Below are 27,690 nucleotides of genomic sequence, written 5' to 3'. Positions count from 1 at the left end.
AGACATAAAAAGCAGTTTTATTCTACATGAATAAAACAGCATGTAGAATAAAATTAATCCAAGTGAATTAGTTACAACTATTAATCATAACAATATAAATAGGTGTTGAAATAGCGTTGAGACACACTATACTTCACTTTGCGAAGTCTCTCTTTTCAAAGATAGTCTTATTTCCCAGTAGTTTTTTTTATGTGTAAAATGAGAAAATATACCAAAAAATAAAAATGAACAAACCTGATGCATCCAGACCAATAGGTGTCAGTATAACGTCCAAAACTACTCATACTTTTGGAATAAATAAGAGGCCACTAAATATAAATAAAAGCTTTCTGAGTGCACCTTTAAAGACTTTCAGTGGTTTGTTATATTATGCAGTGCAGTTAAAGGCTGTTCAAAGTTCTTATGCAAATAAATTATTAGGTTATCTTTTGTTTAAAAAAAAGAAAAGAAACGAAAGGTATAAACGTTGTTTATACATGCAAACCCCGTTAAACTCTGGAATAAAATTAACGCAGTAAAGTTGCACTGACATCATCTTGGAAATGTTTGTTAAATAATTCTTGGATTTTTACATTTGTACTAATTTACTCGCAGTTCTTCCTCTGCTTCGAATAAACAATCATCTTAGTTAGGATATATGATGAGAAAAGAAATAGATGGATGTTACGCCTTTAAGAGTTAAGAAACTTGAAACCTTGTTTGCGCAACAATCAGTGCAGCTCAGAGCCGCCAAAGTGTCTAGACTAGCACATGATGGTAGTCAGCCAATGGCTCCATCGCTCTCCTCGGGGGCCCTGTGTGTGTGCGTATGTGTGTGTGACAGGAGGAGAGAAAAAAAGGAAAAAGGGAGAGAAACGGGGAAAGAGAGAGAGATCTGGGTTGCAGTTTGACCAGGTCTGAACACGGAACCAGGAGCACACTATAAGTCCAAGGATTGTTCTTTTTCTGGCCCCGGCGCACGCACAAGGATATTTTTGGATCGCAAAAAAGAGTGCGCTGGAATAGTGGAAGACAACCGGAATGGTGAATTCTGCGAGGAATTGTCTGTGGATTTAATTCGCCGAGGAGCAGCTTCATTCATGTCACCAGACCCGCTGTTGAAGAGTGGATTTGAACGTGTTTCAAAGTCCGAAAACATTTGAGAGCGTGACTAGTGTATCTTTTCGCGTGGGATTTTGACAACAAATGTCTTCGGTTTAGTTAAAACCCGTAGTGCATTTAAAATCTAAAAAGCATTGCACTGTAGCTCCACTTTCCAAACATTGTTCACATGTAGGCTACTTGACAGCGTTCTTCTAAAATGAATGCGTTCCTGTGTAGCCTTGCCGGTGTTTGATGTTCTCCGTTTTTTAATGCAATATAACATTGTGCCTTCAAAACTAATGTTGTGGTTTTGCCACCAATATACGGTGCTCGGCTGTGCACGCGCTGCACGGCATTCGGCCAACATTAATGTTGCACGAGCTCAGAAATAGTTTCAAATCGCTAAGATCTGAACGTAAATAACTCATCTAGAGTTTCAAGTTGTCGTATGTTCAGGACGAAACGCTCAGGTCTTTTGCGGCGACTCTGGAGAAGCCGTTTGATTCCAGATAAAGAGGGGGGCGATGGATATGGCAAAAGCGGCGAGGGGTCTCGAGACGATCTGCTTGGCTCCAACCCAGAGAAAATTCCCAAGACGGAGTTCAGAGCGATGACCCCGAGCGGGTCGCCTGGCGTGGACTATGGGGAAGTGTGTGCGAGGAATCCCACTGCGAGCAGCGGTGGTGGCACCTCAGGGGGCGTCTTGGACCAAGATGGGGGTACGGTGTGTACGGTGGGAAGCCCTCGGTCTGTGCGGGACAGCGATTGTAGAACAGTCACTTGCTGTTTATTTAAAGATCGGGACCATCATTCTGGGTCTAGAAGCCCGGAGCCAGGCTCGTGCCAGTTCGTGCTGAGGAACATTGGTTCTTCTCGGGACCCCCCCGGTCCTCTTGAGAGCCAGGAGACGAAACCTCGCTCCGTTATGGAGCAGGAGCTCAAGACCGCCACCTATTCGCTATTAAAAAGGCTAAAGGAGAAAACCTTGGATACTTTGTTGGAAGCCGTGGAGTCCAAAGGAGGAATGCCGAGCGACTGTGTGATGGTATCGCGGACCGAGCTGCGGTTAGGCGGCCACATGGCTCCTCCACAGCTGCTCATCTGTAAGCTTTACCGGTGGTCAGACCTGCAGCACACGGCCCAGCTTAAAGCGCTCTGTGAGTGCAAGAGCTTCGGAGCTCAGGACGGTCCGGTAGTGTGCTGCAATCCATATCATTATAGCCGACTCTGTGGGCCAGGTAAGCGAGGGATCTCATTGACGGGTAGCTATGTCTAAAACCTGAACTGACTAGATTTTCTCATTATTAGGCTTCGCTTTCAACCTGCTGTTATGCCAAAGGGCTTTCCTCAGGGTTCCCCCAACAGATGCATTGAAGCTTTGTTGTTACAGTGATTCATATACTACAGAATGCCATTGATAAAATGAGTGCAATAACAAAGAAGAATTTCGACTTGCTATTCAGTGTGAAAATAAATGCCGATAGTAAAATGTAAGCAATTACGTTTCGATGCTTTAAATAGCTTATTAAGTAATGACAGCAGTGACTTAAAAAGTAGCAATTTGCACATTGTCCACAATGTAGCAGCCCTGTACTGTCCTGTTTTTATTTTCTGCTACTTCATAATTTTGCATAACAGTTGCATTGTATCCAGGAAACTAGAGGTAAAATACAAGCATAATAATTGCATATAAAATGTACGCCGTTTTTAAAATGTATTTCATGCAGGTTTCCGAACTGATAGACAGTGGGCTATGTGTGACCTTGATTAAATTAGGCTACTGCTTAGTTTATTAATTAGGCTATCTGCTGGTACATGGGTTATGTATTCTCCAAATGATTGCCTCTCAAATGAGACAGCCATTTTTATTTGATTTAGAAAATTTAATTAAAGTCTGATCTCATGTGCTGTGTGGCCTTAAATATCTAAAATCCAAGTCCAAGCAATTTAAGGAACGCAAGTACGTTTTCATTCCGATATTTTCTTAGTCAAGTCATTATTATAATATAGCCATCCGCTGGCTACTTTCCTCTCACAAAGCTCACAATGACCAATATTGGTTAAAAATTCAGATGTTATTGTGATATGTTTAGTCTCAAACAACTAACCCGCTCTTCACATGCTTTAAAATCCCACAGATTGATGGACTAATGTAACGATTAGAATTCCTAGCATTCATATAGATTGACAAACCCGTGTGGAGGACACTGGCAACCTGAGGCACTTGGCAAGCTATACATCAGTTTTCCCATAATAAATCCTCGCATATTAAGAGATAAGCTTTAATCAAAGGCTTCAAACTGACAATTATACTCTTTGCTCAGCGTTTTATTGGAGTTTCTCAGAGCAGAGACGCTTGAGGGAGACAGCAGCCCCTCTCTGTCCCCTCTGTTCTCTGTAGAGACACACATAGCTCACAGGCGCTCATGCGTGTCCCCATGAAGATGGTATTTCTTTCATGCGATTGAACAACAGAGCCCTCTCAATCTTCAAACTCCATCAATGGTTTTGACGGGTTTTTTCAAGGTTAATTTTCACAGACGACGTTAAATAGAGAAATCATATTGTTCAGACGGTGCCCCATGTCTGTAAGCGCATTTAATCACATAAAACAGTGTTTGGCCAAACATTTCAGTGTATTTAGCAAGGGCTTACAATGAAACTTTATTTTACTAATGGGTTTGTTTATGAATGTTTAGCGTTAAATAAATTTATTTTGCTTTGTTGTAGCTATAGATTAAGATGACAGTATTAACTTTGGACAAAACACCTTTTTGCGAAGACTTATCGCTTTGAAATGATATCAGTTTCAAGCTGAGCTTTAAAAGTCACTTTTTTTCTTAAGGAGGACCCCTCATGCTATTTAGGTGAAGGAGTGGCGGTAATATACAGTTTGCATACAACTGGCGCCAGACTGACTCGCTGTGTATCTAAGTGACTGAGTTTAGGATCCTGGCAATTACTGCCGCCACTCTTAAAGAGACAGTCCACATTATGCTTTTTATTTTTTTCCCCCGACGACCAAAAGGCGAGGTCATTAGGCTACTTGTCCAGAGACTTTTTTCATTTGTGTCTTCGAACTTTTAATGCTTTCTTTTGTTTCTAGGCGAGTCTTTGCGCGTTTAAAATGCGAAAAACCTAATTATACGGGCTTATATATATATGTTGTTTTTGTATTAGTCCATCACTGGTGTCCTTGCCATTAAATGGTGAATCATCTATAAAACCGCTTTGAGATTTCTTCAGCTTCAGAAAAAAATTGCCTCAGAAAAATTACAATTAAATAGTTGTGTTTTCTTTTTAATTCAATGTGTTGTTTTAATCCCCTATTTTTTAAAATGGTATTTGGTGTTGTTAGTTTACAGAAACTCAATAGAAAATAATTTTATATAAAGTATTAAACTAAACTGCTATTAAAAGATAAGTTCATGCATTTTGAGGTAACATGCAGCACCTACCTGTAGCCTATAGCAAATAACCAGATCAAGATGGAATCTGCAGATTTTTTTTTTTAAATGTAACTCGTGGTGTTAAACATGGAAAAATGTGTTAACCAGAACTAAGAGTAGTACGCTCTCGTTGATACCTCAAAGCAGTATGAAATCAGTAAAAATATTAAACAACTGAATATGCAAGAAAGGAAATGTGTGGAACTTTGTAAATGGCAGGCATTTGAATTTTGCAGAAATCGGGTGCTTTCTGTGCCGTTTTGTGTATACAGATAGCATATGGACCTACAGTATACATACATTTTCTATAGTGCTGCAGACAAGAATGTACATATCATCTACACTGTTTTGTCATTAATATATTGCTCTTTTTGTGAGCCACAGACCCAACCTAGTCTATCCAAATTAAATAATATATATATATATATATATATATATATATATATATATATATATGTATAATTGTCCTTTGTTTTTCTGTTCCAAGTGTAATCATACTGCTGTTATATTTTAGAGTCACCTCCTCCTCCATACTCAAGACTTTCCCCCAGCGAAGAACACAAGCCATTGGGTAAGTTTCACATACACACTCTAATTGCTGATTAAATATGTATTTATTTAAGATGTCGTTGTAAATGATCATGTATATGCACATTCTGTGGGAGCAGTTGATGTGAGATCATTTACTGATAAATTTAATAAAATAATTTGTGTAACAAAATAAACTGGCCAAAATAAGTCAGTGCCATCAGTTATCACCCACTGGTTGAATCCCTGGCTTTACGGAGAGCCAAAGGGGAAGCAAAAAGTAGAACAACGTGAAGAATTTTAATGGTGGCAATTAGGCACAGTGACCAACTGAGAGCCAGTGGAGGCTGCAGCCAGTATCCGGCGGGCCCATTTTCAGCATGCCAATCTGGTCTCGGCCCTGTCTGTTGTGAGGGTTGCTGGGGCCTGGCACTGGGCTGGGATATCCTCTCGGTACCATAGCTCAACATCGGGCACACTGTTGACAGGAGGTGGTACCATCTGGAACTGATGCTTTGGTGGTTTGCAGCTTAGCCTGATAACTCATTTATTTGTTGCTAGGATTGGCTCAATATCAACATATATCAACTGTTGATACAGCACCAGTACCAATGAGATTTCACAATTCTTGACAGCAAGCAAAATATATTGGTTAACATGCTTCTATGTAAAAAAAAATAATTGTATGAACAGACATTAACGTTTGGGGTCGGTAAGATTTATTTAGAAAAAAGTCTCTTATGCTCATCAAGGCTGCATTTATGTGATTAAAAGTAATATTATAAATAGTATAACAATTTAAAATAACCTTTTTCTGTTTTAATGTATATAAAATGTTTATTCCATCCTTTGATGGCAAAGGTGAATTTTCAGCAGCCAACACTCCGGTCTGCAGTCTCATATGATCCTTCAGAAATCATTGTAATTTTCTGATATGGTGCTTTGGAAACATTTGAAAATTAAGATTTATGTGGAAACCATGACATTTCTTTTTTTCAGAATTTTTTAATGAATCAGAAGAGTAGCATTCATTTGAAATAGAAATCTTTTGTAACACTGTAAATTAATAAAATTAATAAAAGTATTAAAAATCTTTCTGACCCCAAACGTTTGAAGGGTAATGTAGATATTTATATAATAGAAAACTATGGCATGTTGCTTTTTATTCACTGTGTTTTTAACATTCCTAGTTGTATCATCAAATAAAAAATGGATCAAAAATGACATTTCTAACTAACAAACTCTAACCAGATGACATCCTTTATCTCCTCAGATCTGTCAGATTCCACACTGTCTTACACTGAAACAGAGGCTGCCAGCTCGCCTAACGTCACCCAAGGGGAATTCTCAGGTGAGTTTAAAATATATCTGCTCTAAATTGTCGAGTTGCTCTGTTTTAATTCGGTTTGTTTGGAGTCTTCGTGTCAGCATGGCCTGTGATACCATTGTTAGACTTGTTGCTGTTTTTTCCAGTCCCGGAGAGCTCATGTGGTAGCATCTTTTTTCAGACAAAGGCTACGTGCCTATGATGGTGACCTTGCACCAGACATTTACTTTTTTCCCCTTTTGAAAGGGAAAGCAGTGAGCAGGGCCGTTTTAAGAGCCAGGAAGGGGTTAAGTGCTCAGTAAATGTCTAAAATGCAAAGAAAACAGCAAGGCATACCTTCCGCTGTCCTAAGTTCTGTGGGTTCCCTTGGAGTGTGTTTGAATAAATGAGCAAACTTTGCAGGTAATTTGTTTTTTATGTTGTGCTTTGCTCCTCCTCATTAAAGGCCATTAGGAGTGGAGAGAGTGTGGTGGAGATAAAGCTCTCATTGTGAGCCCAGCAGAGGTTCAGTGGGCCGTGTTGGCTGGCCATAGAGCCTGCCTCCCCTCCTCTGTTTTCTTTCAGAAATATTTGAGTGGGATCAAACTGTAATAAGATCCAAGCTCGCAGGGACACACACACACTCAAGCACACCGAGCCACGTTATACGCTCTGCACACAACGACGCGTAATGGAACACGCACACATATCAGCCTTTATGACTCTATCTTGACCGGAGTACGCTTTTTTCCATTGCTGTGAAAGGGCCACACTGAGAGAAAAGAGGAGAAACACTCTTGTGTCATAGTTTGAGATGAAACACTCCCCTCTTATGGAATGAAATCAACATGCTTCTCTCATAAAACTGGAACCACACCGTGCATGCTTAGGATCATGGCCGCAGAGACAGAAAGGCTAAGGCCTTGTTTTGCAGCGCTAGAAATAGCATTCAAAGAGAGCGGTTCAATCCACCCCCTTTCCCAGAAGGAGCTACCTGAGCTTGCGGCTTCATGCACCCTGTCACCACCACTTCACAGGCTGGCGACACTCCTTGTGCAAACAAATGATGTTTCAAATGCTTGCTGATATTTTTTTCTCTGGATTGGGTTCGTGTGAGCTATGACTTGCTTGTAGGTTCATAATCGGTTCTTTTTAGCCTGCATGCAGGAGCGTTTTTAACTAGATATGTTTATTATTGTCATATACTGACTTAAAAAGAACAAATATAGCATGCATATGGTACCATATTGGTTATCGGACAATTTATCTATTTTTTAATACATTTTATGAATATTGGCGATATTTAATATTTAAACGTGCATGCTCATTTCCCCTATTTTTAAATTTAGATCACTTAAAAAAAATTGTAACACTGTTAGCTGTAATCTTTGGAGAATATTCATTTTTTTATATTGTGGTGGCTAAATTTAGTTGTAAAATTTAAAACTATTTCTTTTGCCATCATCTAACACTCATTTAAAAAATGTAGTAACACTTCTAAATGTATTTTTTGGAAATTAATATTAATTTTTCATACTGTACATAATAAATTAACTTGTAGAGTTAAAAAAGTGTTTTAATATTTACATTTATTTCTATACAAAGTCTCCGTACAAGGCAATCTTGCTAGTGAAGCATTCAAAATGCATCACATACAGGGTTTTTTTCACTACAGCTTATAATAATTTAGTGCAAAGCAATGAATTGACAACTCTCCAAAGAATGTCTGTAGCTGAAATTGTTACAAATCCATAGGTGACCCTCTCCAAATCACTAAATATAAGGTATGGAGATTTGTAGAGGGTCACCTATGGAATTTCATCCCTTTCCTTTATGCTACCTGTACAGCAAGAAAGAAAGGAAATGGATCTAAAATCTAAAAATGTTCATATCTATGGCCATCCACCCACTCTGAGTCCCTTATCCCACCCCACCCACATGCAGGAACTAGTAAAGCTCTAGAAAGTGAGGCCGGGGGGGCCAAAGGTGGGAGGGGGGAGCAGATTGCAGCCCCCTGGGCAAGTGTAACTCCTGCTCTTAACACTCATCCACTCTGTTTGACAATAGCAACAGAACACATCTCAACGAGTCTGATGAAAACTCCCTGCCGCCCAAGGGCGAGATTTCAGAGAATTTGGCGTCTTGGTTTGATAGACAGTCTGTGGATGCTTGAGATCTGAGGCTATTTATGTAATAGATCTTTGATGTCTTGCTGCCTCAGTGAGTTTGTTTGAAGCACACTGCATTAGGATTTTCAGCTCAAACCTTCATTGAGATTCTGTAAGCCTTTCTGCACGTATTTAGTATTTTTGCCTGTTTGTGCACAACTGGTTTTTTTGCACGTCCTGGAATCCGTGTGAATATTTGCATTTCTGTGTGTTTGTGTTGGTGTCTGAGATGTCTGCGCTCCTGTGTTTGGGTACATCTCTCTCTGTTTGTGTTGCTTGTATCTGGATGTCTATAGTTCGGCAATTCAGCCGCATTTTCTCATTTAAAAGCAACTGTGTTTGTCAGTTTATGTCTACACTGTGTCAACGCACAGCTATTGATTAAGTGTTCGCTATGTTTTCAAAGCATGGCCGTCGAAACATGTGGTCATGATGTGCTACATGTGTGTCTGTAAAAATGTGTGTGCGCGTGTGTGGTTCCAGTCACATTCTGTAGCTGTGACTGGGTTGTAATTCAGCCCACCTGTTTCCTCACTCCTTGTTGTGGCCGTGTGGAGATCAGAATTATGTTCTTTGAAGTAGATCTCATTGCTTCCTGTATAACTGCATGCATGTGAGTTCGTGTTTCCTCTCTGTATTGGGGTTTTTGTGATCTTTGTGGTTCGCAAGCCCCTGTATTGGGAGGTGGTCTCCTCATCCTCTGATGCTCACTGAGAATGCCAGCATGATCGTGAGGGTGGGTATAATTTTGTCATGGTTCATGGGGTGTAATTTCAATCTATCTATATATTATTGTACTTTTATTCTTTATTCTACTAAATTCTACTTTAATTTTCGAGTGCAGTTCTGCATCATATTTGCTAGTAATTCAGCAAGTGAATTGGAATTTAAAGCTCTCAATTGGATTCTGAATGACGCACATCCCTGCTGCAGAGCAGTAGAATTGTTTTTCCAGTGATTATTAATCTCTATGATGAGGGATCTGACAGAAGTGGAAGGCCGGCAGGGCCGAAAAACCAGTGGCTGTTTACAAATCATTCTCAGACCAGCCATAGATGTGCTACAGCTGAGAGATGCACCCTAATAATCTCCCTGGAATTTGTCACCATATGTGCAAAAGGAAGCAAATCCAATGTGTTTTCACGCGTGTGCATTCTTACTTTAAGACGTCACAATCACAGTGAGAACTTACTGTAGTTGTGTCATCACTATGAGAGAGACCCCACGTCCCACTGAGGAGCCCTGTTGTGCCATTGTGTTTTGTATGTTGTGTTTATTTTTCCTTGAGAATGTAGGAAAGGCGGTTGGATGGCTGTGGGGTAGGTTCATCGAGTACTGTTTTGGCCTGAGGAGGAGGAAAGGCTCAGTCAGGTATAGAGGAATGGATTGGTGATCTGTAATTTTACTCTGGGTTCACTCCTGGTGCTTTGTGATGTTTACACTGCCCTCTCTGTTTTTGGGGAGTAGACCACAGCCAGCCTATCGGTACTGTATGTCTTAAAAATGGAAAGCAATGACAGTCTCATTCAACTCTACTGGACTTTACCAAACTGATCAGCATTGTGTCTGTAAACCAAAGCCTCTTTTCCATCAACAGAGTGTTAGTGGTGGTGTTAGTGTCCAATCTGGATCCTTTCTGGCTCTGCTTTGCCCATTAGATCTGGTGATTTTAAACAATAAACAGGTAACATCAGAAGCCAGGGTGTGGGATAATATCTCCAAGTGCATAAAAACGCAAAATTTAATGGTGAAAAACTAGATTGATCCCATTATTGTCTGAATATGTGGCACAATGCTCATTCATTGGACTAATTCCAAGATATTTATTTTTCCCCATTTGAAATCATTTTAATTATTTGTATATATATTTAAATATGAAATATTTATATATTTAAACAGTTAATAAACAAACATTACAATGTGCTATATTGGTTTGTGAGTTGGTCATGTAGAAACAGATTCAGTTATTACTGATTTCTAAGATCAACGGCAATGTGGGCAGATTCAGAGATCTACCGATCTGCACAATTTCAGTGGAAAAAGGGTATGTGTCATGAAGTATGAGAGGTGCTGAATCCGAGCTGATCTAAACAGGTAGCATTGCTTTCACAAGGAGCCACTGGTTGATCACAGTATTGATAGTACAACTTCTTGTCTTTGTTTTCAGAAAACTGCTGTCTTACAGGCCAGCGTGTTTTGTTTTGATTAATAGTCTGACACAAGCACAGTCACATACTCTCCCTATCAGAAAATCACAAACAGACGTGTTTTTATGTGATAAACTGGCAGCATTACACACATGCCAGTTTGTCTAGGTCTGATTTGACCTCATTTCTGCAGTGCATGAAAAGGGCATCTGGACGCCCAACAATTAAACAAAGTAATCGAAGCATGTGACGGCGTGCTGATTACCATTGATTTGATTGCGTCCATAGATTCTGAAAAGCCTTAAAAAGGCATGTGATGTCTTCCCCTCAATTTATTAGCTGGCTCACAGACGCTTGAAAATATCTAGAGTGAGTTTCAAATTCTTTTCGTTGTCAATGCTTAAATCTTTCATAATAGTTCTGTCATCTTGTTGTTCCAAACCTGTATGATTTAGAAGAACAAACCAAAGGAGAAATTGCTGATTGCTGTTTTTGCTGATCTTTTCTATACATTGAGATCATGACCAAGTACTGTCAAGCTCCAAAAAAGCATCATGGAAATACCAGAAAAATTCCCAAAAAATGATGCTCTATATTCCAAGTCTTCCGAAGCGAAACCATTACTCTGTGTAACAGTTTAACATGTAAGGCAATCTTGCATTCTCAAATTTTATTTGCAATTCTGCATATACAAACCACTGTTGTCATTACTTAAACTTAATCTAAACCAAAATTACAAATGCTGCCTTAGCAACTAACTGAAAAAAGTAAAAAAAATAAAAAAAGGAATATAATCAATCAATCAGTCAATCAACAAACTTTAGAAATATTTTTTAAAAATAATAAAAAATGATTCACCTAAATGAATTACTAAAAATGAAACTAAAATGAAAAAATAAAAGATAATTCAAAAAATTCATAACTATATTAATAATACTAAAATAACATTGATTCAAACTTCCCAACACGTTCATGAAATGAGGGTGAATAAATGATGACAAAATGTTACGTTTTTAATAAACTTTTTCCTTAAACCAGTGATCGTGAGAAAGATCATAGACATTTGATATTATGTACGCAATGCGAAGACTTCAAGTACACTGTATTTTTTCCATCGCTGAGGTATACTAGGATCATGGGAGTGACATGAGCTGCATTACGTAATTTACAGCAGAACTACAAATAATGAGTTATGTAACTTTAAGAGTCTAAACAGATCTGCATTGGGACGGTTTCAATTTGAGCTATCCTTTTCCACTCTCTTTCCTAAAAACCCATGCCAGTCCATATTACAGAAAGACAGAACAGTCCCACACACGCACACACTGCCCTGCCACTGTAACGGTGTTACTATGCCAGTGAAAAATGAGCCACATTGGGGTGGACAGTGCGGGGGCCACCCTTTTGCCCTCCCCCCTCATATTCCCTCACCTCAGTATCTCTCCCTCTCTCGCTCTTTCCCTGCTTTTATCTTTTTTTCTCCCTCTCCTTTATTCCTGTTGCCTGGCACGGGGCCTCAGGTTTCCACCGCAGCCCCAGAGCCTGCCCACACTCCCCCAGGGCCCCAAGTGCTCCAGGATACGGGATGTGGAAATAATGTGACTGGAGTACTTCCACCCTGCCTCCAGAAAATCAGGTTCTGCGGATTGTTTATTTGAGGGGAAGGAGGCCTCAGCCAAACATCCTGTTTTAAAAAGCTTGCCTGGGTTTTGTAGCGCAGGGGCTGCTCAACTACCCCTTTGACGACAGGGGGAAGCTGAGGAATGTTGAAGAGAAGCCCAGCGACCTGGAGGTGATGGGTTGGGATGTGCATTTGTATATGTGCGTGAGACTACATGTGTCTGTGTGGCATTCGTTTGATTCTAGTATTTATTTATTTTTTTTTCATTTTGACGGCGAGATGCACAGCATGTAAATATAAAACAGGCAGTACCATGCTGTCATGACTATACCATACAGCTCTCCTTGAGCATGTGTTCCTGTCTCGAATGACCGACTTCCTCTTCCCCTTGCATAACACACGTAAACAAGGCAAACAAATGCTCATCAGCCAATTGCGGACAGCTGAATTAGCCGCCCACCTCTATTGTATCTCACAACAGATTGAGAAAAAGATATGCATATTTGTTTATGGTCAGGCTGACCACAGTAAATATTTCAAGATGTGAAGCATTTTGGAAAAGCAGGGATTTTATTTCTCCAAAGACTGTATTTGCTGTATTGTTGTGATATCAGTCACGTATTTCACAAAATCAATATCAAGAATGGCTATTTGAGTCACTATTGGCAGTATGATAAGAGCTCTTTCTAGTAAGTGAATGTGACATCAATTTCATCCAGGCATATTATTTTAGTCTAATCTGAATATAAACCTACACATTGACAGAAAGCATCAGAATGCAGTCGCAGTATTTAACATTTTATTTTATTTTATTTTACACTAAAATACAACTGTGACATAAAGCATGCTTATTTATCATCTAGTATATGTGACAACCAATGTGTTTGTCCATTTCAAAGGAGAAAAGAGTTTGTGTAAAATTGTGGACCATTCGTACAGGTAATCATTTCCTCACTGAGCCCACCCCCACCCAGTAATGAGTGAGAGATCGAGTCTTGCAATGCGCTCTGGGAAGGCTGGGGCAGCCCATCTCTCCTCTCCCTCCACCCTGCATGCCGCTGCGCCTGCCTGCCTCCTCCAATAGAGCCATTCATTCAGTCCGGGCCACGGGGTTAGGGAAACAAATAAAGAGGCAGCCATGCCATTAAAAATGTATGGAATGTCCAACTGTTAGTTTAGTGTTTTAGCGAGCCTCCTCTCAAGGCTGTGGAAGGGGGAACAATACTCCGTTCAGTGACCGTCACCGTAAAAGCTTTTGCTTTCGGTCTCAGCTGGCCTGCGCCCAGAGGGTAGCCAGCAAAAAGGTGGCAGTAGTAGATGCAAAAGCTGGTTTTGTTTTCAGACCAGTTTAGGATCCACAGTAATAATAAATTCCTGTGCCTGGCACTGGGATGTACAAGCGGTGATTTAGACCTGCGGTTTGATTGCCTAGCTAAAATAAAGTGAAGAATGTTTTCCCCCCTTCCTCCCCAGAGGAACATTGACAGTTGTGCAGGGACCTATGGCAGTCAGTATTTTTAAAACTGGGAGAGCCAACGCATTCCTCTGGCCTGCAGAATGCACTGTGTGGATTAACTGCAGGGGCCCATGGAGTCCGACATCCTCACGTTAACCTTCATTAAGAGAGAGACACAGAGCGTGCATGGAGAAACGGACACAATGTGTGCGGCGTAATGCAGCACTAGTTCACTCTAGTTTAGTTCACTCAAATTTACTCACCGTCATTCTTTCTTTGTGATTTTCAGGTGAATTCATTTCAGTTGTGTGTACTTCTTCTAGGTGTGAGTAATTTTATGACGCAATGTTATTCTCACACTGGATATATTTGACACTAAGCATTTTTTAAAAACTTTTTAATGTGTAATTTCTCAGTTTTGTTTTTCTGTTTCTTACTTTCTTTTTTTCTTTCTTTCCACAAGTTTGGCCAAGCAGTGATGATGTTCTCTTGTTTTAGAAACGGGTGCTACAATCAAAAGGGTTGAAGGCAGTGCACACTTGTCAGGCTAAATCATATTGGCACTGGCATATTTTCGGATTTTTCCAGAACTCTGTGAGGAGAGTTGTTTTTCCCCCCTTGTGTTTGCTGCTCAAAATTATGGAAATATTATTCAGACTAACCGAGCAGGATACACATGTCTGTCAGAGGGAGCTGAGCTCACAAAGGGGGACTTCTATTATACTATCAAAGAAGTCAAGAGATTGAGTTCAATGCCTCCTACCTGGAATTAACTTGTTAACAATATATATATATATATGTATGTGTGTATATGTATGTGTGTGTGTCTGTATAAAATCAATAAATATATATACAGTATGGACATATATATATATATATATATAATGTGTATAACGATTATTTTTTTTTAATAAAAAAAATACTGCAAAAATGTTTTACCATTGGCAGATTGACATACAATTAACTTTTGACTGTTACACTCTTACAAAATATTTCACCAAGTAGTACCCAGGTATTGCAAAATAGTCAACTTATTCTAGTGACTAAAGAAGAAGCCGTCTATTTTTCTTAACATTTTGGAGTCCTTGATCTTCACACTAATGACTGCAAAACAGATAAGAAAAGAGAGATAGAGATATAGCAAGAGAGACAGGCCTGGCGATCAAACTGCAATCACTCACTCTTTCACTCACTTAGCCGCAGCACATTCTCTGATGTGATTAGTGGTATGACGAAGCACACTGTACCTGTTTTAGTTTGCCCTGTTGGTGAATCTAAGCGTGGAATAAAAGACTCCCTCAGAGACACAAAACGGGATTTGTGAGCACTGGAGAGCAAGAGGAAAACTAAGTTGATCTGCACTAACTGGACATATTTGCTCTGTGTCCAGAGTTTGGTCTCTCTTTCTAAATGCAATTATAGCCCTCAATGGGGAGTTCATGCCATACCTCAGTGGCCCTTATTGAGGACTTGGAAAACCCGCAGCAAACAAGCCTATTCGCTTCTGCTTATTGTGGGGTAATTCATGGATTTTAGTGGTATTTTGAGGTAAACATGTCTGGGGGGGGGAGTGTCTATTAAAGTATATGCTACCGGTGTGCCTCAAGGCTATGTCATTGGTGCTTGGCTATTTCAGTCTTTCTGTGTCTTTGTCTGTCTTGCTTTTTGTCTTTTTCTTACCTAACAAGCTGTTCTAAAGTAAGCCTTCTAGAACTGAATAAGTTTGTTTTACATAGACAATTATATCTTAATGATTTTCATTTAGATGATATTTGATACATTAATCGATATTTTTGTGGTTGTTCTTAACAGACACTGTTATGAAGTAGAATGAAAATATATAATGTAAATCATAATAAAAAAAATTGTTTGTCTAATAAAAATAACAGTCAAGAATGACTGTAAATCATTCAAATTTTATTTATATGCACTTATGAAACAACACAGTGATAAACACCAATATTTAGCCTACTTATTTAGTATTTATAAAACTCTTAATATCTTCAGGGAAGTAAAATTAAAACCTGTTAATTTAACATTGCTCTATATATCGCCAAGCCCTAGAGCATGAAACTGCCTCTTCGTCCATGTTGACAGATTTGATACCTCACAAAGTATTAGAAGTGCTCGCTTGTGCATTTTTAATGGGGGAACATAAACAATTAGCTTTGTTTTAGAAAGCAGCTGTGTAGCTACCCAGCACTTGTGTGACTTCAAGCTTTTGTGACTGAAACAGAAGGCGAAGACGGCATGACTGTCAGGATGCATTCACTTGAGTGTTTATGATCCATTGGGCCGATCAATAGCACATCATCATCTGAGCTGAGTATGTGTCCATCACCTTGCAGATGAGCTGTATCCAAATACAAAGCTTTCGCCTTAAATTAACCTGAGCTCAAGAACTGTCTCAACCGCTGGCCTGGCTCCCTGCTCTGAAACCGTACCTGCTTGTGTAACATTCAGCTGCCAGAGCCCATTTCCCATTAATGTAAGGCTAATATCTTTTATGACAGCAATATTTGCGGTGATCAAAGTCTGGATTTCTGATAAGTTACACTTAACAGATCATAATCACTTGAATAATAGATGATTTGTATTTTTTGTATCTTTATTCCTTGAAAAACAATAAGGATGGCACTGGAACCAGTGAAAGAGAGCTTTTGCAAAAATTAACGGGACTATCATTTGCCCTATTGGATCTCCACTGTGTTTTCAGTAATGTTTTATGTTCATTGATCAAGCATGTGTGTTTTTATGTCTTGCAAACTACTCATTTGGTTGTTTTTATTGTGAATTCTGCTGTTTTAAATGTCTTCAAATTTGTGAGACTGATTTGTAATAGTCTTGGCAACATCAGTTACAATAGGTTGAAAATGATAAATAACTGAATGCCGGTGTTTTTCTGCAAAATTGTGATTGGCTATTTAATTGCTATTGCTATGCAAAAAATAAATAATAATAATAATAATAAAAACTAAAAATAAAAAAATGCACAAATAACTAAATTGCTGTAATTAGTTTTACATTAGATTTAATGAAAAATGCTGTTGTTTTTTTCTGTCACACAATATATAAGTACAAATTTATATGAAATATAAATGAATTGTTATGCAATTAACAATTATAAAAATATAGTTTTACATAAACACACATGCACATTTAAGAGATATTTATTTTTATATTTTATTTTATGTTGTTGATGAAAATATAGGCAGAAAATATAGGCAGAGGAATCCATATTATTGAGTTGTTTTTAACAGGGTGGTAATTATTTTTCAGGGATTTTAACTGCAAGATTTTGGAATGTCCCCATAATGAATGTACTGTAATTAGCTTTGGATAAAAGTGTTGACTAAATGACAGATAAGTACCTAGTGAAAGGGTTTCAGAGTTCATCAGATCTTTGTGGCGTAAATAATGGATATTTTCATGGCTACTTAAATACTATGCAGTCACCTTTAATCTGCTTTTTGCAACTTGAAAGCGCTAAACATTCACACTCAAACACGAACCAATAATCTATCCCACACTCCCATATAGAAGCAGAAGCAGTGTGAGGTTGCGAGCGAGCAGTAGATGGTCTGTATTTCTGGGAGTTTGTCCTTCACACTGCCCCGTCTGTTCTCATGGTAAAGGAATTCGTTTTGGATCCCCCAGTCCTTCTGGCTAAGTCTCACCCGTGGAGATCAGTACACAGATCTGTGGGTCTTCGCACCGTTTGACTCTGCCGTGGAAATCACAGCAGAGGCCGAGCGATCTAACCTGGGAAGACCGCATACTCGTTCATTTGTTGCTCTGGGCTCAGATGGCCCATGTGTTGAAATGTCAACACTAGTGAGTGTTAAGGAATCCAGAGAGGCAGAGCAGCAGCGGCCGTCAGAGAATCTGACTAGCTAAGCTGTGCTTTATATGGGTCTGAGGTGTGAACCTTACACACATTTGACCAAGTCGTCATTAACACTATAGACCCATAGTGAAAGGATTAAAATGCACGCTTGCCATTTGCAATGCAATCTGCGTGCACTCTGTAAATTCAGGCTGTGAATTAGATTTTTTTGGAGCTGAGTGTTGCAACCTATGACAGATTTTGTTCTGTTTCCCTGAATGAAAAAAGAGTGTATTTTAAATATGATCTCTGCCAAAAGCGAAATTAACACTAGCATATAGATGATTTAAAGCAGCCAGAAAACTGTCATTTTGTTTTCCTGGTATCTTTAATCCTCTCTCAGAAATGGAATAGAGAGTTATTCTCTCAGCACGATTCCATTGCTTTTACTTCTGCCGCCTTAGATATGTTGTTTTGCCACTTTTAACAGCGCAGCAATGGTAACAAGGAGCCTGAGAAAACTGTAAAAACTCTAAAATTAATGACGTGAAAGGAAGAAAAGGAGAGTGGGTCAAAGAGAAAGAAACCCATCTGTGTGAGAGTGCCACCCCAGTTAGTGCGTCTGGCTGATAAAGCAGTCTTTGATGGCAGAGATAGTACAGACGCCAGCCTAAATGTGGCCCGTTAGTGTGTTGTAAGTCGCCCTGTAGTGATAGTTGTCTAAAAAGTCAGAGCTGTACCAAAGAGAGGCCGGAGGGAGGGAAGTACGGCTGCATTGTTTGTTATGTTTCACTCTTTCCCCCAGTCCAGGCAACCGTAATTCCAGCTTCCCTCTCTGACCCCAGTGAGAAGAAGAATGCCCAGGCCTGTCAAGAGTGGCGTCAAAAGATGAATTCTGTCCACCATAAACTTCACTGTGCTCTCTCGTTCTGTTTCTCCTGCTCACATAAACACTCTCTGTCTTTCTCCCCCTCCGCCTGTCAGCACAGTGGTACAGTCTAATAGCTGGAGGGAATCTAATCCTTGGCACAGGATAAGAGACTCAGACTCCCCCTCCATTCCCTCCCTCTCCCTCTCCATCTCTCTCTCTTGCTCACTCTCAGTTCAGTTCAATTCAAGAAAGCTTCGCTGCCATGAATGTTAGGATCACATTATTTCCAAAGCAACAGTGTCTCTCTCTCTCCCTCTCTTTCCCTCTCTGGTTAAAGGGTCTGGCAGGAGTGCTGGAGAGGAATGAGTTCATCTTTTCAGAATTCCCTGGATTAGAGGGGATGAAAAAGACAGGGATGTGGGCATGTAGTTTGGTGGGAAGAGATGACAAGCTGCTGTTTTTCCTCTCGATCTTTCTCTCGCTCTGGATCTGCCCAGAGCTCTATGGAAGTGTGTTTACCCCGAGGCGGTTCTTTTCTTGCCTCCCTGCATGGTGCTTTTAAAAGCATTAGTGGATAATCACATAGTATCGCCATTGAAATCAACCCCCTTTTGTGTACTTAGAGTTAATTTCCTCCAACTCACCCCAAATGAATTTTTTTGGTGTGGTGTGGAAGGGTGTGTGTGTGTGTGTGAGCAGATCCTCCAAATATCTTTTTCTGTCTTTTTCTTGTAGTCATTCCACCTCACATGAAGTCTCGCTCCTGTGCATCTGCGAAAATGTAACACAAGACATTGTTTGAAACACAATATGATCCATGTATGGACCACATTTTTTCATGCATAATTCATTTTCTACCATTCCTGTTGTCTTTGGTTATAATGCCCTGCCTAAACACAATGGTGCAAATACATGAAACAGTTTAACACGCTTTATTTCTTCTTCACTAAGAACCTGCAATATAGTTTAACCAGGGTGTGAATTGCACAGTGACCATCAGGGGGGTCAGAGCACTGGGAGGGGTATTTTTTATGTTTTAAATAGGGCTGTCAAGTGATCATGTAAAAAAAATTGAATTACATAATGTGCCGATTAATTAAATTAATCTCAAATTAATGAGATTAATTAATTAAAATGCACATCATGTGCTGATTTAAGATAAAGTTATTAATAAAGATAATAGTTAACTTAGTGTTGTTAATAAAAAAAAACACTGAATAGACCAAAAAGTAGCTTTAGAAAGAAATGTTTTAATTCAACATACAAAAAATACAAATAAATAGTGAAATATTAAATTATTTTAAAAAAGAAACGATACTCTAAATATAAAACTAAATGCGCCAGTAGGTGGTGGCAAATCTCTGTCTTAAGTTAGTCATTCAATTATTCATTCAGTCGATTCGTTCAAATGGCTGATTCATTCAAAAACGAAGCAAGTGACTGTCTTTATGAATGGCTCACTGAATCATTGACTCACTTGATTCGTTTAAAAACGTGAATTCAAACACCGCTGTGTGTTGATCAAAGAAGCACAACAGTTCTCCTAGGGCTTTATTTTCATTGGCGAAATCACTGACAATGTCTAAAAATTTAATTATTCACACCTTTACCTTCTCTTTATTTTTAGGTAAAAACTTTTATGTAACCTATTTTTGTCTTTCTACCAGCCAATGATGATTCTCATAGAAAATACGCAGTGCTTGTTATAGTAACACTTTTTTTGACTGACAGAACCGAGTGCTTGTATTTCAGCCAGCGTGCTGTTAATGTTATAGCAAATAGTTTGCTCCATAAATTCAGTTCAACAGCATTAAATTGAAGAGGGTAGACTTTATCATTTGACTGAATCTACACATGCATTTTAGGTGCTCTTGCTCCGTCCAAGCAATAAATGCACATCTTTTAATGAGCGCTGTAGCGTATTCTTCAACCACTCAGGTAATGAGTAAATTCATTACATTGTAAAATAGTTAATATACACACAACTGTGACTGCACATCAGTTAAATCTTTACACTGTTGCTTGATAACCATAAACAACCACACAATTGTGCTTAACAACACCCCTTAATAACACATTATTCCTTGTCTTGACTTGTCTGGGGCACATCCCACTCTGTATTTTTCTCATTACTCCACGTTTCTTCATTGCACGTGTAAATAATGTAAACCGGTCCTGCCCACTGATAGCCACACACTGTATATATCACAATTCCACCCAGTCCAACATAAACTGTTTTTTCCTTTGATGTGAATGTGACCGTCTGGCCTGGGAACGGACTGTGAATTGCATGTTTACCTTACTGATCGAGTAGCACGTCCACCAGAGCATTGTGTTCAAGCTCTGAATTTCAAAGGAAATACCTTTGTGGCTGTCTAGCTGAGCATGTGTTCGTGTTTTGTTCATGTCAAGATTTGTAAAAGGGGCTGGTATTTGTCTGAAAACAAAATAGGGACTAAATAAAAGACTTTAGCCTTCTGACAAAGTAACCTTTAGACTCACGGCCTCCTTAAGCTCTTACTTTGTAAGTCAACAAGGCCCTCGGCGTTGTTTGATCTCAGCTGGCCATGTTTGCTTTTCTTTGAGTGATTTACTACTCTAATATAATCTTCTCCTCAAGCAACTGTTGCGTTTTTGACCAATTTTGCACCTGTGGGCTGTGCACAGAATGATACTTTTAAACTGATTGTTTTTAACCCTGTAGTTTACAGCATACAACAGCATGTTTGTGAATTTTTGTGTTTTTCAGTCATTCTGGCTGAGCTTGGGAAGGGGTCAGACGTCGCTGTCCCCTCAGAGCCTCTGACAGCGTACACGTGTCTCCGAGGAGATTGACACCGGCGGAGACAACTTTGAGAATATAATAACAATAATAACATACTCTACCTTTCTAATGGGTAAACCGAGCTGTTAAAAGGTGCTGGGGTTAAATGAACGCAGAAAAGCGTAATTGTTCCCAGCTTTTGTCTTTCACCCCTCATGAAGTGCGTCCGGGTGCATCGAAAAACTGAAGAATTCTGAGGCATTAGCACTTTAGTTAGCACTTAGTCTGCCGTTATTATCTGTACTCAAAGTGATGGGCCCACAGCGCTTAAGTGTTGTTAACTAAACTGTTGCTGAGTCATTAAGGTACACGAGTTTAGATGTCCACCGCCTTTGAACTAAAACCTACTCTCTGCAGTTGATAGCCTAAATGAGGTTTATTATACTAAAGTACCATCATTGGCTGCGATTAGAGCCGCGGTGCCGTCCGTCTGTCTGTCTTCCCTGGTCTGACTAAGACTGTATTTCCAGCTCTGGCGGCTTGTCAGAGGCTCTTCACCGACTCATGAGTGAGGCCTCCAGGGAAGGGGGAGACAGGAACTCTGTATCCTGCTTGTTGTGCGCTTGCTGATGTGCATTTTCCAGCCCCTACCTGAACACATGCACGCACACACAAACACACTGCTATGCGGTGCAGTCATTTAATGTTCTGTCAAGGGCTTAATTTGTTTCTTGAGTTGAAGTGTGCAGATAAATGGCCAGTTGAAGCGCAGGATAATGCAGAGATGACAGACTGTGCAATATGAATATTTAGCAAGGAAAACTCAGTTTATTATAGTAGCTTGAGTAGTTTTATTACAGTGTGCATCTTTTTATATATTATCTTTTTCGGAGTGTCTATTTACACTAAGTGCAAATAGCCCGCCTTGTTGGCAGAGGCTATTTACACAAACTCCACCCACCAACATGTGGTTGGGCTAGACAATATTACAGAAGAAGGCTATCAAAGAATAGCTCCAGTGGCGTAAGTGGTAAAATGTGTAATGCAGACTTTTTAACGCAATCTACCCGAGTTTGAATTCGCCTTCTGCTGAACTCGTTCTTGTCCCTTTTCACATCTCATATCACTTATGTTCAATAAAAACTAAGAAAAATTATTGAAAAGTTGAAAATAATGTATTGGATAGGGTTAGGGTAGGTGTAGGGAGGGCTTTATTGTCCCAATAAGTCAGGATCCATTTAATAATTTTAATAAAACTTATCATTTGCACTCAATTCGTTGTTATTGCACACTTAATTTCTAGCGATTATCGTCAATTTGATTTCACAGATACTATTTAAACTAAACAGAGCTAGACAATGACATCACTGAATTGAATAATGAAATGCCTTTAACTGAAAATTGAGTGTTTAATCTTATTATTATACATTACTGACACTCTATCCTCCAATTTGATACTGTTAAGTGCTTTGACACAATCTGTATTGTTAAATATCTAAACCTACTTAATTACTTTATATACATACATTTAATTATATATATTAATGCATTGCATGAAAAAGCTATATATAAATTTAAGTGTATTAAGTTAATATTAAGTTAAAACAAGTATATTTGCCATTGGGGTAAAAAAAACTCAATGTAATGTATAAAATGTAATATATACATTGTAAGTGTTTTAATTAGGTTTAGATGGTTTATGTTTTCTTCAGTAAAAAATATATACATATTTATATGTAGTAATTTATATAATGTTATATGTTATAATTTATATATAACAAAAGAAATGCAATATATAATATAGGTAAATGTAAGCTAAAATTGGCCAGTATCGTTAAAAAAACAACAACTTGGAAATAAGTTTAGTTTTAAATAAAAATAAATTATAAATAAATTTTTTTTTTTAAAGTCCAGTTGAATAAGGCTGAGTAAAGTCTTAATGTCTTGTTTTATGGGTTTTCACAATGTTTAGAACTTTCTTACTGTAAAATGAACCTAATAAAGAAGAATTACTGATCAATTTATCAATGTTTAACAATGATCAATGTTTTGCAACGTGGTTGCCAGCTGGTGGACAAGTTACCATATTCCAAAATACAGCTTGAACATCTTAAAATGGTTTGAACACTGGTAGGCGATTTGTTGCTGGTCCAGGATGGTCTATCAGCTTTGACCAACTAGAAAGCTTCTACCATGTTCCAATCTTAGACTGGATTTTTCAGCAGGGAGTGTAAAGGAAGAGTAAATCTGCAAAACAAAGAGATGGCACTGGCTGGATTTGAGTTAAGATTCTAATGAGTTTGCCCGATTAGTTCTCTTCCTTCCCCGTCTCCTTTCTCACTGACACACACTCACACGGCACCGCTCAGGCGAGAACAGCCAAAACACACTCCTCTGTCAAACACAAACATTGGCTGATATTCTCTTCAGCTCTAATATACTTAAAACATATGAACACACATGCACAACACCCTCAGGAAAAGGGCCGGTCTCTGGTCTGAGCATTGTTCGCTCCCAAGCTAAACATTAAATAGATTATTAACCTTTAATCTTTGCACCTCTGTTTAAACCCACAGAACTGGCAGCGCAGACTCAACCACCCGCTTTCTGTGTCTTTCTCCCTCTGGCTCACTTTAAAACAGGGGGCATTAATCATATCACAGCACTTCTATGTTAGATGGCCATGTGAAACTTCCTGCTGCATTGTTTCATTTTTTGTTTTCATTTAGGTATAAGTCCAAATTCAGCCCTCATTAGGCGGCATTGCTGGAAGCATGTCTTCCTGTATCCTTTCCATGAACCTAACACAGAGCCACTGGCTTAACATAGAGAATAATCTGCAAGACAAGATCTGCATGATTATTATGATTTATTCACACCATTCTCCATGAACTGATTTTGGATGAAAATGGCCAGCGCAATGGTTTCATTAGACCATTCGGGCAGAAAAAACACCTTGCAAGAGGATGTAAGGAATTCTGTAATGTTAACATGCAGGGGCCCAGCGCAAGGGGCCATTTCAGTAAAGAGAAGTGTGTTTAAAATCGGTTCTGATTCCATATATCCAAACAGTTGTGCTTGAATGGGCAGTAATTATCCTATAATGAATTTATTTCGAATTTGTTTGAGGTGTTTATTTTCCATGTATTTTGTGTTCATGAGTTTGTGTGTTTGTGTTGATTTTCTATCTTGGCACTGGTTGAGGATAGCTCATCCAAAATGGCAAATTCTATCAATATTTATTCATCTTCAATCTGATAAACACAGAATACGAAATTAGACTTTTGAAGAATCTTTTTGCGCATATATTCTATACAATAACCAAATAGGTTCATATTGACCCTACAGGACTTTTAAACTATATTCCAAATCTTCAAAAGCCATGCAATTGCTCTGTTTGAGGAACATACCAAAATTTGAGTCATTTTGTACTTATTTAGGCTGTCAAATTAAAGGAGTCAACGGATACTAAATTTATTTTTACATGTTGATTGAACATAAATGTGTGTTGGCAGTGTGTTTGTGCACATCTATCCTATAATGATAAAAATCCACCCAGTGATTTTTATTTAATCCCTAAAAATAATATCCCCTTTTTCAAATCAGGCCATTCTCAGCTTCTTGTCTGTGTGACGCCACACAGATGAAGGCCGCTCCCACGATTGTTGATTGACACTAGCGTTTTACCTTAGACCCACCCTGAGTGAGCTGTCAACAGTCCGCCATTTTTTCGACACCGGAGCAGATGTAGACAAGAATGGCTCCTAAGTGATTGAGGTGCTTTATTTTTTGATGTAATAAAGAACATAGCAGTCGTCATTTACTCCCGACATCTGAGCCGCTGAAGACGCAGTGGATTACTTTTGTTTGTGAAGGGAATGTACCCTCAATCTACCTAAATGCGTTTATGTTCGTGAGAATCATTCATGATCCAGCTTCACTTACAGCAGAAGTGAGTATAAGAGGTTTTTTATAAATCTTTGCAATCGCTATTCCTAATAACATGCTAGTTAGCAAATTTTGTGGCTAAAGTAAACAGTCTTTTAGAGCACGGCTGGTCACCACACAGAAGAGAGGGGCGGGGTCAGCAAAGCTCATTAGCATTTAAAGCAACATGCAAAAAACGGGTTGAAGGTAAAAAGGGTGTTGTTTTACACTACCATTGAGAAATCTTAACCAAATTATGTTATAGACTTTTCATTAAGACCCTAAAGAATCATATAAACTTGTGGAAAATGGGCATCCGATGACTCCTTTAAATATGGCACTGTTTGGTCTCCATAAATACAAGAACAAAAAACATCACGTTATTGATGAGTGATGCTATTGATGTTTCATGTTATTGTTGAGTCAATAATGTCTTAAAGTTTGGCTAGTGATGTACTGAATTAACACCAAAACCGAAAATAAACTTTTAATTTAACCAAAAACTGTAAATAATATTTAAGGTTTCAGTAATTAAATTGGGCTAGTTGCCAAATTCTCGTTATTCTATTCAGGTTGTCAAGTTCACAGGTAATGAACCAGTTGTACTAAAGTTTTTTAGCAATGCACCACATCTCAATTTTTCAGCCGAACAAATTTGACTTGCTGCTATAAGATCTAGCTTTTTTGGTCACAGTGAAGTTTACCCATTGTAGCTTATCCACATTGTCTGCATGAAGTAAATTCTGACGGTCAAAATGCATTATTGCAGTAACGATTACTAATGATTAATGATTCAAAACAATTTTTGGCCGAAACCGAAAAATCCTATTTTTACGTTTGCCAAAATCCCACTCACTAAATTGTATGGCTTCAGAAGACAGGAAATATAGTTCACAAATCCTGTTTGGAGCATAAAAACCTTGGTCACGGCGAACTGTTGCTATATGAAGAAAAGCTTCCTCTAATACTTTCTCCCCGGATCAAGAAAGAGCGGGCAGAAATGCACACAATGCATGGCGCATTATACTTGGAAACGTTTAAGAGTGTGTGTGGCTGAGATAGACATGTATTGAGGGAGCTGTAAGTCACTCAGGGTTTGGCACCAAATGGAAGTCAGCGGACAGACTCCCAAGCCATGAAAGTTAATTAAATGAGCTGATTTAAAGGGTGTTTGGTTGTTCTGTATAATGTGTGCATCGCAGGTATGCATGTTTTTTGGAGCATTAAAGCTTCAACTGAAGTATTTTTTTAATGTCATATAATATTTTTATTAGTTTTGGGGTCATATTTTTTTTTTTACTATTTCCCACCTTCAGCTGTGGTTTTGCATTCAGTATACAATAAATAACTAATGAATTAAGTTTTGAAGTAGCGCCCTCTTGAGGCAGCACATGACAGTGCAGCATTCAACTCCAGCAAATCTAAATCTGGCCAGCAAATGTTTTCATTTTGTTTGCATTGTATTTTATTTGCAAACTTACTAACAGACCCGTTCACTTTTCTTGTTTCAGATGCCAGTCTGTCACCTGATGCCCCCAAGCAGAGTCACTGGTGTAACGTGGCGTACTGGGAGCATCGGACACGGGTGGGCCGCCTCTACACGGTGTACCAGCCCGCCGTCAGCATTTTCTATGACCTACCTCAAGGCACGGGCTTCTGCCTCGGCCAGCTGAGCCTGGACCAGCGCAGCAGCACCGTGCAGCGGACGCGCGGCAAGATCGGCTACGGCTTGCTCCTCAGCAAAGAGCCAGATGGAGTCTGGGCCTACAACCGCAGCCAGCACCCCATCTTCGTCAACTCACCTACCCTGGACGTACCGGGGAGCCGTAGTTTGGTGGTGCGCAAGGTGATGCCCGGCTACTCCATCAAAGTGTTCGACTACGAACGCTCATCCATGCTCAGGCAGGGGGCCGAGTCCAAGCTGCTAGACGGACCATATGACCCAAACAGTGTGCGCATCAGCTTTGCGAAAGGCTGGGGCCCTTGTTACTCTCGTCAGTTCATCACTTCCTGCCCGTGCTGGCTCGAGATCCTCCTCAACAACCACAGATAACACATACACACATGGACTCAATTGTGTTGAGAGACTTTTGGACTCCACAGACTATCCCAAATATCATCTACTTAGATTTAATATAAAGTTTTATATATTATAAGAAATATATATTATACTTGTAAATACTGGAGTCATTTTTACGATGCAATTATTTATGTATGGTGCAATGTGTACATGGACAAGAGGAAAAAAACGGGAAATGCACTTTGGCTTATATATTATATATATAAATATCTATAAAGATAAAGAATCTTTCAATACCAATTTGAAAAATTATACAGCAAAAATAGGAAGAGCCTGGTTTTGGTGTATAGTTTTCATATACTATTAATATCCAGATGAAAAGCTAACACCATTCACACATTGATAATAAAGTATTCGCATAATATTTCTGTGCTTTCTGTCTCTCACTTACCCTTTTTTCACCCATAAAAATATTTGCTTCTAAATGCTTATTTTTACACGAAAAATGAAGATAATGTGAATGG

At 39.0% G+C, this 27,690-nt stretch overlaps 1 protein-coding gene across 1 annotated transcript; it reads left to right on the top strand.

Annotated features, from left to right (window-relative positions):
* The first annotated feature begins 1,403 nt into the window (after nt 1-1,403).
* LOC306888491 (mothers against decapentaplegic homolog 6-like) lies at nt 1,404-27,337 on the top strand. Its single transcript, XM_079446827.1, has 4 exons — nt 1,404-2,321; nt 5,047-5,103; nt 6,334-6,411; nt 26,658-27,337. The coding sequence occupies exons 1-4, from the start codon at nt 1,532-1,534 to the stop codon at nt 27,197-27,199; spliced, it is 1,467 nt and encodes a 488-aa protein (XP_079302953.1). The 5' UTR covers nt 1,404-1,531; the 3' UTR covers nt 27,200-27,337.
* Nucleotides 27,338-27,690: the final 353 nt, after the last annotated feature.

The sequence above is a fragment of the Barbus barbus genome (assembly GCF_936440315.1).
Source record: "Barbus barbus genome assembly, chromosome: 22".
NCBI classification, from domain to species: Eukaryota; Metazoa; Chordata; class Actinopteri; order Cypriniformes; family Cyprinidae; genus Barbus; species Barbus barbus.
This window is presented reverse-complemented; position numbering and strand designations above follow the sequence as displayed.